The sequence below is a fragment of the Pholis gunnellus genome, assembly GCF_910591455.1.
Source record: "Pholis gunnellus genome assembly, chromosome: 5".
NCBI classification, from domain to species: domain Eukaryota; kingdom Metazoa; phylum Chordata; class Actinopteri; order Perciformes; family Pholidae; genus Pholis; species Pholis gunnellus.
The window spans coordinates 1,030,688-1,045,634 of NC_136531.1; the positions used below are offsets into that span (position 1 = coordinate 1,030,688).

The 14,947-nt window shown below is 41.3% G+C and overlaps 1 protein-coding gene across 2 annotated transcripts; it reads left to right on the forward strand.

Moving 5' to 3' along the window:
- The first annotated feature begins 265 nt into the window (after positions 1 to 265).
- Positions 266 to 14,857, forward strand: LOC306695779 (NLR family CARD domain-containing protein 3-like). 2 transcript variants are annotated; one of them, XM_079159129.1, is made up of 10 exons: positions 266 to 356; positions 3,351 to 3,640; positions 3,722 to 3,913; positions 5,544 to 5,603; positions 6,117 to 7,935; positions 8,335 to 8,508; positions 8,685 to 8,858; positions 9,421 to 9,597; positions 10,799 to 10,845; positions 10,947 to 14,857. In XM_079159129.1, the coding sequence occupies exons 2-10, from the start codon at positions 3,376 to 3,378 to the stop codon at positions 11,522 to 11,524; spliced, it is 3,486 nt and encodes a 1,161-aa protein (XP_079015255.1). In that variant the 5' UTR covers positions 266 to 356; positions 3,351 to 3,375; the 3' UTR covers positions 11,525 to 14,857. The 2 variants fall into 2 exon arrangements, with proteins under 2 accessions (XP_079015255.1, XP_079015256.1); XM_079159130.1 differs by lacking the exon at positions 3,722 to 3,913.
- Positions 14,858 to 14,947: the final 90 nt, after the last annotated feature.

Below are 14,947 nucleotides of genomic sequence, written 5' to 3' on the forward strand. Positions count from 1 at the left end.
AACTGTGTCCTCCCGTTTGGCATCCAAAGTCCAAACTCACAAGTACACAAGTCCCTCCTTGGTATTGATAAAGGCTCTTTGTGTTCGTCACATGTCGTCATGAGCTTACAGTTGTTCCTGCTTCTTCTCTCTGTCAGTGTTTCAGGCTGCTGTGAATTCTCTCCAATCAGAACTGTGACTGACGCACCTTTTGTTTACTGGCAGCACTACAGCACAGAACGGGTTTCTGCTCTCACGTCTTACTGACGAGTCCTGACTTGGATTTGAAGGTGTGAGGACGCGATGGCTGCGCCTGTCGGTGTCTGCAGAAGAAGGTAGAAAGTCTCTTTGAGCTCATCTGGATGTGACTTTAACAGGTATCTGTAGACTCTCTGATGAAGGAGCTCTGCTGACATTTGTGACAGAATAAACTTTTAGATGAGAGCAGTGATCAATTCTTTCAGCTCTGATATTTACTCTTTGTATCTGAATCAATTCACTCATATTCTGTCATATGTAACTTTATGGCCAAAGTCTTTTCAGACTTTGAGTCTTTTCATGTTCCGTTGAGTCTGATTTTATCATCACCAGGAAACAAGTTTGATTTTAATCTGCGCTGACTCACTGCTGAAATATGTGCACATGTCAGTCTGCTGTCTATTCTCTGACTCAGACAGGCTCCGCCCTCTATTGGACTCTATGGGTAGAGTGGGTGGAGCCCAATGAACACACTCCCAGAAGTTAAGCTTAATTTACACTCGCTGTAGTGAAGCCGGCAATTATGTAACTACGGCCTGGCGTCGTGCGTGAAGGGTCACCGAGAGCCCCCTTAGGAGGGGGCGAAGAGTACACACATGTAGTACAAATCACTTCTGAGAATGAATGAAATGATATTTTAAAATATTTAAAAAACCTACATGACGAAGAAATTCTGATAAAATGGACCATGTAACCTATTTTAATCACTCAAAAACATATATATACACAAAGCACTTCAAGATACTACAAGTACTACCACAATTTCACCTATTTCTCGCCAGGAGAAGGCGAGCAATGTTCACCGTTATCGATCCCAGCCGCGATCTACGGCACTTTTCAGACAAAGCGCATATCCAGGAGCACCAGCAGAAGACACTGCATCAAACTATAGCTTCCGAATTCTTCTACTTTTCACCCTTCCAAAGTTACAATTATTCAACCTCGGATCAACACACAGCCTAACAGCATAAATATTGAAACGTTTCGTACCTTTTAGATATTTTTCTGGAAATTTCAGAAATGTTTTAATCCGTTTCCTCATATGCAGCAGCTCTCTGTCCTTTGTCCTTCGAAACAACTGAGTCTCTGACGAGCTTCTATGACGAATGAATAATAATTTCAATTTTTTTTGGCCAATGGGTTTGACCCATGGGGGTGGATCACGGTTTTCGATTATTTTATTGGCTTAAAATTCTGTCAAACAACTCAAAGAATGCATCACTACACTGCCCACACTCTTCCGGGTTCAGATCTGTAAGAAATGCGCAAATCGGCCAATCACAGGCTGTGTTAGGTTCAAATACATCCCGTAAAACTGAAATTCAGATGAAAATGAGCCATGTTTTACAGGTTATTATATGGCCCAGGTTCTCAAAATGATGCCAAACTGCTGTATTAGATAGATTGAACACTATTAGTGATAAAAGAAGTGAAATATAGAGTTATATAGTATATAAAAAAGTACAATAAAACAGCTATATCTGCTGCTTCCAAAATCAGAATTGGCGTTGGCTGACCTCAGCTGACCACAGGCATACTTCACTTTATCAAAACCTTTTTTTAAAAGGACTGCTGACGTGTCGTGATATGATTTGAGAGAGTTTAAGCCTTCGTCTGCATCATTTCAAATCAATAAAAGTGCTTTTTTTTCAGGCGAACCTGAACATTTGTTACTTGAGCTGTGTGTTATATTCATTCAGCATTAACCAGTAACATATACACTGATATGTACATATATAAAAAAACTATCACAAGTGTTAGTGTTATAATTCCATTGAAATTATTCAAATAGACCTTGTAGTTAGCGAGATAAGCCCCTTTGAGTACGGGTATGAAATTTTCAAGCAGAGGGCTCAAAATAGGCTTAGGGTTTAAAAGGTGGTCACGGCACTTGGTCATGCACCTCTGATTTTTTGTAACTCGTTACATGCACCACACAGTCATGCGAATGTCACAATTAAACATAGCACAAAAAGTAAGGACATTTGTGTTTGGTAGATTATTTCTTTGTACTTTGTATTTCTTTGTTCTTATACCGTTGGAAAGCCTGTTTATTTCCCTTTTAAATGAGCAGCAGAGCTGAGTTTGTGGGTTGCGTCCATGAACAATTTGCCAAATCTTGTCTGCCAATGCCAAACAGCTTATTCTGCCATTGACTCTTGTTTGGTGTTTGATGGATTGGATGATTGAAGTGTGAAGAAACAAGACATATTGGCATTTTAACAATTTATTCGTTTAACAAACAGGACCCTCAGTAGCGTGGAAGACTCATACACAGCCACAACAGCCTGGCTCTTCCTCATGCTGGTCACCAGCCTGCTCACACACTGCTGTGGGATGGCATGGGTTTGAGGTCAGGACTGCTGGCAGGCCATTCCATCCTCTCCATTCCCACATTCTGGAGGTCGTCTCTGATGAACCGCTCTGTTGGCATTGGCAGAGAAGATTTGACAAATCTTTCATGGGTGCAACCCACATACTCAGCTCTGCTGCTCATTTAAAAGTATCTTTACAGGGTTTATATACAGGTAATAAATTAGTTTATGAATATGAGATATGAGTTTACAGATAATTACAGTCCTTCAGTAGAGGAACTGTCTAATTACTGGAGCCACACGGTAAGAGCTTGTTTTACCTGTTTGGTCTTTCTAATGATGGTTTATTCCATATATTCATAATCAGCTGCTGTGTTCTGTGTTTCCTTTAATCCTGATCACAACCATATTCAAGTTGTTTGTTGTTCTCTCGTGTTTTTAACATTGCAGATTGATATTTTAAAAAGAGCCTGCTGACACAGCGAGGCAGTGTTGTCCAGTGATGAGCGTGTTGGTTTGGTTCTGTCTGGTGTGTTTGTAGTAAAAACAGGAGGTAGAGATACAGAGAGGAGACATGAGGGCAGAGAGAGCGCTGCAACACCTTTATACTTCTGTGAAAAGTGATTTAATGTGCTGCATTGTTCAAAAATAATGTTCTGTTGTAACAATAGTTCAGGAACAACATGGCGTCTCTCTTCATTCTAAGCACTGCAGTTCAACAAACATGAATCTTTGACATCTTTATCTGCAACAAGACTTCCTCCACGTGTGACGGTGCTTTTATTGAACCCATTACAGGCTGATCTCCTCTCAGTGATCAGAGATGCAGGTTCCACGTCTGATCCTAGACTCTCTGGATGAGCTGGGTGCCCATGACTTCAAGAGGTTTCGGTGGAACCTCACTCAGCCGGTGCTGGACGGGTGTCAGCCCATTCCTAAGAGCTTTCTGGAGAACAAGGACCGGCCGGACACCGTCAGCAGGATGATCGACAGCTACGGTGAAGAGTCGGCTGTGAACGTGACGGTTGAAATCCTGAAGAGGATGAACCTCAACAACGAGGCGGAGAAGTTACAGAACGCACGTCCAGGTGAGAGATCAGAGTACTGTTAGAAAGAACTCTGATGTATTGCAGGAAATAAACCTGTTTGTTTGTGTCTTTCATCAACAGCTGAATCAACAGCTGCACAAAACCCTGCTTCGACACCTTCCTCCTCCTCCTCCTCCTCCTCTGGTTTGACTCCTGCTGCTGGAGCCACAGTTTCTGCCCAGGGTGGAGGTGTTATCGTGGCCCCCAACATCACAGGCGGCGGCGCTGGTGGTACTGTCAATATAAACATAAATACACAGAACACACCTCCAGGTGAGAGATCAGAGTCGTGTTGTGTCGTGTTCACACCAAACGTGTAGATTACATCCAAACTCAATGCAGAGACGCCAACAGACGAGAAATACACAAATTTGACTCATTCGCGCGAGTTTACATTTTTCAACCTTTGGGTGCGTTCACACCAACAGTTTCCGTGTCGTATTACTCGCAGGACCATTTGTGGTTTTTTGCTTCATTCACGACGAATCATCAACGAAGACATTTATTTCCTTCATCAACTAATGGAAGAAATAACTTCTATTTCTGCTGAGTACTTGTTGTGGAAGTCACAGATATCACAGGAAACTAAATGTCATTGTTACGCCCGGTCTAGGGGAACCTGGACGCAGCATAATAATAGGTCTCCTCCTCTCTCCCACTCTCAAGAACGACCATTGCTGCCGCCATACAGCCCATAATATTTATTGATTTACACCATTGCAGCAAAATGCGTCGGGGTGAGCCTGGCCCAAAACAATCTTTATTAATGTACTACCTTACCTACTCCAAACTGAACAAAAGAAAAGACAGGCAGCTGACCTAGAACCCTAACCGAAAACAGGAGAAACCAATGTGAACAAAAGAGCTGCTCACCCCGACCACTACATGGACTGTTGTTATAGTATACTATGAGGGGTCGCCCCTATCCGTATAACCGTGACCCTCTTGGCTGCAGCACGGCCCGGTTGCGAGCCGGAGAGAAGAAGATAGAACGAGCCGGCCTCTACAGGTAGCTTCTTATCTCCGGCCTCATGAATCACCTGCCATTCCAAGATACAAAGAAACAGTCACAGTATAACAGCACCAGCCACAGGCAGGGAGGAACACAGCATTAATGCTCATATTATGACGACCGAAGTCATAACACCGTCTTATCTAGTTCATAACATCATCCAGAGACACACCTTGGCTGGTTTCCTACAGCTGTATGAACACAAAATAAACAGATTTTGCTCTGATTTAACTGCAATAAACGATTCAAAAATAATGCTGAAATAACTACGTAATGAAGAAGATTTGTAAAAAGTTTGAATTCATGTTTTGTTAGTTCTCTCCGCAAGACGACAAGCAAACAACTTTTAAAATGTTTATTTTCTTAATGGAGCTCGGGTCGATTGTTGCTATGCTAAGCTAACATTGTAGCAGCTCCATCAACACTCAACATAACGTCATATATGCGTAAATACAGCAGCGTCTATGTCATTGTTTGTACCATGTGGTTTATACACAAACATTCATACACATAGTTTGGTCCGGTCTCTACGCATTCGTGTGCCGCTGTGTTGTGAAAGCCTGTCGGCTTCATGACAACGCACTATTTATGTTTGGATGGAACCCATTTTAGAACCATGTGTAATAATTGAATGAAAGAATAACTGAACCTAGAAATGAAGAATAGTTTGTGGAGCTACAGCTGTGTTGACAATGTCCCACAGCGATTACACTCCAACTGATCGTCTATCCCAGACAACATGATGTAACCTACAGCACAGAACACAGAAACATGTTTTAAACCTGAAACATGAATAAAACCTAATTACCAATCAGGGGTTAACTTGAAGATAAGAAATAGGTAATAAGTCAAATGTATAAAATAACACATACTGTAACCTCTCTCACACAGATGATGCTGCTGATGGAGAGACTTCAGAGAACAGAGGAACATCCTCCTGTCAGAGCGAAGGTAAAGCTGCTGTATTCTCTGGTTTGTATGGAAGCCCTGAGAGAAGAAAGTGTGGTGAATGTTTTCAGAAATACCCTCTGTGAGAGACATTATGACTCCAAAGAAGCATTAAATTCAGTTCCCTAAAAGAAAATGACCAACAAGCTATTTAAAATGGACAAGTTTCATTTTGTGGAGTTTGAGTGAACATCATCAGACCTGCAGCAAACACTTTCACTTCTGCAGCTACAGCAGGAAGTTCAGTCCTAACTTCTGACGCACACATGGACACACAAGTACTGGTTGAAGTGTTGTTGATCCGGAACCCCCCCCACCCTCTTTGGAAACACTTTTATTATCCAAAGTGGGATGAATGTCTTCTCTTCTAATCAGACCAGACAAAAGGCAAGGAGCAGTTTTTCATTAATCTGATGAAGACAGTCCTTTAGCAAAAGACCTTTTGTGTTCTGCTCCTCCAACTGTAGACAAACAATCTAATAATAATTATATTTTTCATATTTGTGTTCAATACAGACGAGATGGTTCTGGGAGTAAACATCTCATCTCAGCAACAAACGCTTCAATCACACTTTCGGGATACGTTCATGTGTGTACAACAGGCCTGGTTGGAGAAGAAGGATGAGAAACCTCTGGATGAGATCTACACAGAGCTGTACATCACAGCAGGGGCTGACATACACATCAACACTCAGCATGAGCTCAGGCAGATTGAGGTGAAGAGGGCGAAGTCAGCAGATGAAGAGAAACCAATTCAACCCAGCGACATATTCAAACCCCCGTCTGGAGGACACAGACCCATAAGAACAGTACTGACCAATGGAATCGCAGGAATTGGAAAAACATTTCTTGTGCGCAAGTTTGTGTTGGACTGGGCTGAAAAAAGAACCAATCAAGATGTGCATCTCATTTTCCCCTTCACCTTCCGTGAGCTGAATATGAAGGAAGAAAAGTTGTGTTTGTCAGAGCTCATTCATGAATGTATCGAGGAGACCAAAGACATCACGACAGAAGCTCTTAATCACATCTTCACATCTCTGCAGTCATCAGGAAACACCAACTACATCAAGAGTGAATTCAAACTTCTGTTTGTTTTGGATGGACTGGATGAGAGCCGCCTTCATCTGGACTTCAACAACAATAAGATCCTGACTGATGTGACAGAGTCCACCTCAGTGGATGTGCTGCTGACGAACCTCATCAGGGGGAAACTGCTTCCCTCTGCTCGCCTCTGGATAACCACACGACCTGCAGCAGCCAATCAGATCCCTCGTGATTTTGTTGGCATGGTGACAGAGGTCAGAGGGTTCACTGACCCACAGAAGGAGAAGTACTTCAGGAAGAGATGCAGTGATGAGGAGCAGGCCAGCAGGATCATCTCCCACATCAAGACCTCACGAAGCCTCCACATCATGTGCCACATCCCAGTCTTCTGCTGGATCACTGCTACAGTTCTGGAGGACGTGATGGAGACCAGAGAGGGAGGAGAGCTGCCTAAGACCCTGACTGAGATGTATGCAGAATTCTTGGTGTTTCAGACAGGTCAGACAAAAAAGAAGTATGACCAAAAAGAGTTCAATCAGTACATTACGTCATTAGCAAAACTGTCTTTTCACCAGCTGGAAGAGGGCAATCTGGTCTTCTATGAGAAAGATCTGAAAGAGAGTGGCATTGATGTCAGTGAAGCTGCAAATTGCTCAGGAGTGTTCACAGAGATCTTCAAAGAGGAACGTGGGAGGATGAATAAAGACAAGATGTTTAGCTTTGTCCATCTGAGTGTTCAGGAGTTTCTGGCAGCGCTCTACGTCAGAATGGAAGTCGTTAACAGAAGCAAGAATGTGATGTTGGAGCCAGGGCAAACTTGTGGCATAACATCTACGACACAGGTCCACAGGTTTGCTATTGACAAGGCCTTGAAGAGTCCAAACGGACACCTGGACCTGTTCCTCCGATTCCTCCTGGGTCTTTCCCTGGAGACCAATCAGACTCATCTAGAAGACCTACTGACAATGAAAAGTAGCTCACAGACCAATCAGGAAACAGTCCAGTACATCAAGGAGAAGCTCAGAGAGAATCAGTCTCCAGAGAAAAGCATCAATCTGTTCCACTGTCTGAATGAACTGAATGATCGTTCTCTAGAGGAGGAGATCCAAGAGTCCCTGAGTTCAGGACATCTCTATACAGATGAACTGTCTCCTGCTCTGTGGTCAGCTCTGGTCTTCATCTTACTGACATCAGAAAAAGATCTGGACGTGTTGGACCTGAAGAAATACTATGCTTCAGAGAATGCTCTTCTGAGGCTGCTGCCAGTGGTCAAAGCCTCCAACAAAGCTCTGTAAGTACCCAGATAACTGCCTTTAACAGCTTTATCACATGAGTAGAGTAGTTCTCAACTAATGAAAGTCTTCTGTTGCCAGATTTAGTAAAAAAATTGATTAGTTGATCAATTGAAAACATGCAAATTGTTTGTTTCCTTGCAACTCCACAGATGAATGCAGCTTTGAAATTTAAAAATGTTCACTTTGTTGTTCAATTAAGAGTTCTTCGGAGTTGAGCTATTAGGGATTACGATCTATTAATTGCTGTTAGATTCCAGTGATACAAACAATAAAAGGTCAAATTCCTCTCGGCACCTGAGACTAATCCTCAATTTATAAACTCAGAAATGTGTATTTTACATTGAAAACGAAAAAAATCAGTATTGTGTTTGTCTTCATCACTAACTCTCCTTCAGGCTGAGTGGCTGTAATCTGTCAGAGAGAAGCTGTGAAGTTCTGTCATCCGTCCTCAGCTCCCCGTCCTCTAGTCTGAGAGAGCTGGACCTGAGTAACAACGACCTGCAGGATTCAGGAGTCAAGCTGCTGTCTGCTGGACAGGAGAGTTCACCCTGTAAACTGGAAACCCTCAGGTCAGGTTTAACAAACCTATAAATGGTGAACCAGAACTTTCATATGGTGTATTGTCATTTGTCTTCATTCAGTTTACCACCTTTAATTCATGACAGTACTGCCTACCTAAATATAAGTGTAAGTTATATAAAATGTAGATAGAAATGTTTTCACACGTGTGATGTACATGTTTTAGGTTGAGTGGTTGTAATCTGTCAGAGAGAAGCTGTGAAGTTCTGTCATCAGTCTTCAGCTCCGAGTCCTCTAGTCTGAGAGAGCTGGACCTGAGTAACAACGACCTGCAGGATTCAGGAGTGAAACGGCTGTCTGCTGGACTGGAGAGCCAATACTGTCAACTAGAGATTCTCAGGTCAGTATTTGTCTTCTGTTTAACTGATAACCATTTAAATGTTACTTAATATATATGTGGTCTTAATATATACTCAAGTTGGAGACAACTACACTCAAAAAAGCAGATATGCCAGGAGGACAAACGACAGAAAACAGAAGGATGGAGGACAGAGGACAGGAAGAATGACTGATACTGGTTGATGTCTGTGTTCTTCATTCTTTATAAACTTCACTCAGAAATTATATTTATTTTATTGACATGTTACTTTTGTTTCCAGTGAGATATTAATGATGTTATATTGTGACTTTGTTGTTGTAAACATAACTGTTGCTACTAATATTTAAGAAAAATAACAGAATATTGATCAGAGTAGCTCCTAGTAGTAAAAACATCTCTACCTGAAGGCCACCGTAGTTCTCTACACACTTGGAAAGGGAGGAGTGAGCTGAGGGGATTTAGTTGGTTGCAACCTGCAGCTCACTACTAGATGTCACTAAATCTTACACACTGTTCCTTTTAAAGGTGCAACATGACTGAAAGAGTAGATGAAAGTTAATGTAATATAATTGTGTGTCTCCAGCCTGTCAGGCTGTCTGGTCACAGAGGAAGGCTGTTCTTCTCTGGCTTCAGCTTTGAGATCCAACCCCTCCCATCATCTGAGAGAGCTGGACCTGAGCTACAATCATCCAGGAGTCTCAGGAGTGAAGCTGCTGTCTGCTGGACTGGAGGATCCACACTGTAGACTGGACACTCTCAGGTATGAAGAGACAACAAGAGCTCACAGTCTGTTGGTTCACAGTCTGATAACAGTGAAGACAGTAGCTGATGTTGTGAGAGTCCCTGTCCCCACTGAGACGGACCTCCTCACTAACATCAGACCAGGATCTGGTGTTGGTCATTTATTGATCATTCTTTTTCACAAATATGGAGTCAAAGTGTTTATAGAACATTTTACAAAGAGGTTCAAAGTTTGTTCTTGACCTTGAAAACAGCAGTTGACAAAATAATGTCAGCTCAGGGTCCATTTAGTATCTGTTCTGGAGCTCTCCATTACATTCAGCCGATCTATGGATTCTTTACATTTTTGTTCAAACTAACGTTAATAAAATCTGAACAAGTTTTGTTTTTAATTATGAAATATTGTACATTTAGAAATGATTTAACGTTACATATTTAAGTATCAAATAATAATAATAATAATACATTGGACATTGTAATACTTTTTATAATAATTGGGCTCTTAATATTTTAACTGCTACTAGTAAGATAAGAAAAGAACAAATCAGATTTTATTCATCCTGAAGGAAATTCTTGTGACAGAGCTTCATTAAATATTACAACAGAACTATAAAAAACTATAGAATGAGAATATACATTTTTAAAAAATCAACTAAAATAGAAAAAGTAAACAAGAAGAAAATATGAAATAAAAGAGTAAAATATAAAGTGAATAAGAAGTGAAACTAACACCAGAGACTCATGGAAACTAAAATACAGAAGTGATATTGAGAATGATATTGATGGAGATAGTAGTAGTAGAAAGTTATGTTGCACATAGATTCATGAAGATAACATTATTCATGAAATGTAAATGCATCATTGCACGATGTTGAGATAAATATTTGATATTCTTAGCATCAGCTGCCTTCACCCTGCTGCTCCAGCACACTACAGAGGAGAAGATGACGCTGCTCACGCTGACTTTAGCCCCTAAAGCTGATGCTGGGTCTGATCTTATGGGACACAAGCTGTTGCTCATTGTAAAGCTGAATCCAAGATACAAACCTCTCTGTTTAACACTGACTTGAACAGCTTTTGGTCTCCACTTTAAATGATATTTAATCCATTTTTACAGTTTGTGTATAAAATGTGTTTGTCTGAATGGAGGATCTGAGTGAAGGTTGATGAAGATCAGTGATGATGATGAAGCTTCATTCTGACTCTGTTTCTTCCTCCAGGGTTGAACCTGCTGGAGCTCAGTGGCTGAAACCTGGTCTGAGGAAGTGTGAGTGTTCACTTTGATTTGATTCATGAAGTCTCAAATAAACCCATCAGCTGTGTTTGATGATGAACTGATGCTGTTTCATGTCTCCTTCTGTCCTTCAGATTCCTGTCAACTCACAATCGACACAAACACAGTGAACAGAGAGCTCAAACTGTCTGATGACAACAGGAAGGTGACACGTGTGGAGGAGGATCAGTCATATCCTGATCATCCAGACAGGTTTGACTCCTGTCCTCAGCTGCTGTGTAGAACTGGTCTGACTGGTCGCTGTTACTGGGAGGTCGAGTGGAGAGGAAGTGTAGTTAATATATCTGTGAGTTACAGAGGAATCAGAAGGAGCGGAGACAGTAGAGACTGTGAGTTTGGAATGAACGATCAGTCCTGGAGTCTGGAGAGCTATAATGGTGGTTACTCTGTCCTTCACAATGGCAGCAGAACACAATCCTCCTCCTCCCCCTCCTCCTCCTCTGGTAGAGTAGCAGTGTATGTGGACTGTCCTGCTGGCTCTCTGTCCTTCTACATAGTCTCCTCTGACACACTGATCCACCTCCACACCTTCAACACCACATTCACTGAATCTCTTTTTCCTGGGTTTGGGTTCTGGTTAAGGGTCTGGTCCAGCTCTGGTTCCTCAGTGTCTCTGTGTTCTCTGGAGGAGGGAGAGTCTCCTCCTCTGTAAAAACTCACACTGCTGACGATCACATTCAGATCAATATAACAAAATATAATCAACAAATAAATCACTTTTATATGTTATTCTGGAGAAAACAATCAACCTTTATTGATCCCTCGGTGACATTCAGATATGAATACTTTAGTACTTTCACTTTCATTGTGAATGCAGGACTTTCAGGTTTTACTACTTTAACTTAAAGATCCGTTGAAGACTTTTGGATGAATGAACATAATATTAATAAGTATATTTTCATCATCACTTGAAGATCAGAATCGTTGTGTTTCGTTCCCTTAGAATGAGCAAAAGTGATGATTGTGTAATTGATGGAAACAGAAATCTTTGTGTTTCATGAACTTCAGGTTGGGCTCTGATGTTTCCGTTTTCATCACTTTGTTCACTCGAGAGGACAAAATCATTCCAAAGACGTCCTCATGAAGCTGAATTCAGCCTTTGTAGCATCAAGAGTGCGTTCTCCCTCCACTGGGACAAGAGTAGAATGGACTTTTCATAAATAAATATTATTAATGTTACACACATGCTATATACCAAATTAACGAAGAAATTCTAAGCAACTTAATCATGCAAACCATTTTACACACTGCAAACACAATTATACACCATTATACTAACTAACTAAGAAGATTGTACACAATATCACGTATTTTTGGCCATGAGAAGGCTCCAAACAAAGCGCTAACAATTACCATAGCCACCCAATACGTCTTACAGCAAGAGAATTCGACCACGAATCCAGAGGTATCTTCATAATTTCTCTTCGTGAAAGCATTACAGAGATACAAGCCAACAAGCACCACAACACCAAGCCACTCAGCAGCAGAACAATCGTGAAAGTTCCTTACTTTGAAAAGAATCATGAACAAAAACGTTCGATATTCTGTTCAGGGCTAAGCTACACTATTGCTATGCATGTCCTGTGTGTCTCTCCTCTGTTTCCTGGAGAAAGGGGGGTCAACCTAACGTTTGGGACCCGGGGGAAGGGTGGCGAATGGAATTTTACGCACAGGGTTGGAAGGCGTTTCTTCGATTTTTATGGGCTAAAGACTCTGTCAATCAAAACCAACGCCGTCATGTCTGGTTCAAAACATAGTCCAGAGGAGCTCCGTGGATTTCATCGAGCTCGGCTGTTTACTACAGCTGCATGAACACAAAATAAACTGATTTGGCTGTGATTTAACGGCATTAAACCGACAAAAAGGGACTCCGAAATAACTACGTAATGATGCCGATTTGTACTTGTTTTCTCAATGGCGCTCGGATCAACCGGTGCTAGGCTATGCTAACATGGTAGCAGCTCCATCAACACTCAACATAACGTCATCTAGACGTAAATACGGCAGCGTCTATTCATCGTTTGTACCATATGGTTTACACACACACATTTATACACATAGTTTGGTCTGGTCTCTACTGATATGAGGTATCGTAGCTCTGGGTGAACATGGACGGCTACAGCATTTATTTCCTGATTCAACAACGGCAGGACTTCACTGATGAGAGGAGAAACATCTCAACGCTGATAGGCTATCGCGCCACAGCGTCACACGATTTTTTCGCCGAAGTTGAAACATTTTAACTCACGCGTTGGGGGCGATTCTGCGTTCGACGCAAATTCGCATCAATCGCGCCGCGCCAAACGTGCCATCGCAAATTCGCATCACTCCAGTCTCATCGCGTCTGTGCATAGACTTTGTATGTAATCTACTCGTGTGAAGAATTTGCGCCGCGTTTGGTGTGAACACGGCATAAGAGAGAATTATGGCTCTCAAAAAAATTATGCCAAACTGCTGGATTTGGATGTTTGAACAATATTATTGATAAAACAAGTGAAATAAATAGTTATATAGTATACAAAAGTACAATGGAACAGCTGGAACACCTGGTTCCAAAATGAGGACCTCGCCTAAATTCTCTGTACTGAAACCTCTCTAACTATTTAATTCTTTACTCTATCCAAGCCACATTTTTTTAGAGACTCCTGACCTGTTTTGCTATGATTTGTGAGAGTTTTTAGGCTAGCCAGGTCCTCATAAAAAAAAATATTTTTTTCAGGCGAACCTGACAATTTTCAATTTGAGCTGTGTGCCATCTTCATTTACTATTAACCAGAAACATATTCATACTATTTACCCATCAGAACAAATTTCACAAGTGTTTTTGTTATTAAACATTTTTTTTATTCAAATAGATCAGGGGTGCCCAATACGTCGATCGCGAGGTAGTGCCGGTAGATCGCATGCCATTCAAAAAAGAATTGATGTCCTCATGGCATTTGCCACTTGATTGACGTACAGTGCAGCCAGTCTGAGATCACGTCTTTTCTAACACACGAGTCACCATGTATGCGCGGTCAACTGCAAAACTCCAGTGAACTTATTAGTTAGCCTTCCAATGTATTTCTACTAAAGAAGCTAAAGCTGCAGCGCAATGATTTGGGGAACTTCCAAAACCTTGCGTCAGAGCTGGAGACGCAACTAAAGGCGCGTGCGCAACTTGACAGTGTGCAAAGATTGACAAGTGTCTGTCAGAGTTTGACAAACGCTTTCAAGACTTTGCTTTACTCGAGCCAGTCGCTACATTTATGTGCTGCACATTTTGGGAAGATATTGACGTTGATTCACTTGCATCAAAAATTGCAACGCTGTTTCACCTGAACTCGTCTGGAGTGGAGGATGAGATTTTGACACTTTTAGTACCCAAACATGAGGAAATGTGCCACCTTCTTGACAACATTATTCAGCTCTACTTATTTATGTGAGTCAGCCTTTTCCCACATGAAGAATATTAAGTCCAAATATCGTTCCACCATGACTGATGATCATAGAAGTCTGCTTGAGGCTGGCTACCACCAGTTACTGTCCGGAATATGCAACTCTGGTTGATTCTATTCAGTGCAAGTCATCAGAGTAAGGTGATGACCAAACATGTATAGAATTGTGTTGTACCATAAGGGCTCATGCAGTTATGCAAGGTACGCCAACATATATTGTAAATATAAAGTATACTCAGTATATATATATATATAAATAAATATTTAGCATTTTTAATGTAGGTAGATCATTTTGAATTGGTAATTTTAAAAGTAGCTCGCAAGCCGAAAAAGTGTGGTCACCCCTGAAATAGACCTTGTAGTTAGAGATTTACACTCTCTTGAGTATGGGTATGCAATTTTCGAGCAGAGGCCTATAAATAGGCTCAGAGTTCAAGAGGTTTAAACAGAGACCATGAGGACTGAAAGGAACCACAACAACAGTTAAACAAGTCATGAGTCATATGTGTTTGTACAATACAATTCTGTCAACATATAAATAAAATTAATTCATATAAATATCTGACTCCATCTTTGTTTCTTTGAGACTACTGTGTACAAATATTTCGTTAAGGCTTTTGTGGTATTTCCTGTGTTTT

Bases quoted from the DNA above. Each gene is read 5' to 3' on its own strand.
- LOC306695779 (XM_079159129.1), top strand. From the start codon at position 3,376: ATGCAGGTTCCACGTCTGATCCTAGACTCTCTGGATGAGCTGGGTGCC. The intron at 5,604-6,116 runs GTAAAGCTGCTG...TGTTCAATACAG, and splicing joins ATCCTCCTGTCAGAGCGAAG to ACGAGATGGTTCTGGGAGTA. The intron at 8,859-9,420 runs GTCAGTATTTGT...GTGTGTCTCCAG, and splicing joins TGTCAACTAGAGATTCTCAG to CCTGTCAGGCTGTCTGGTCA.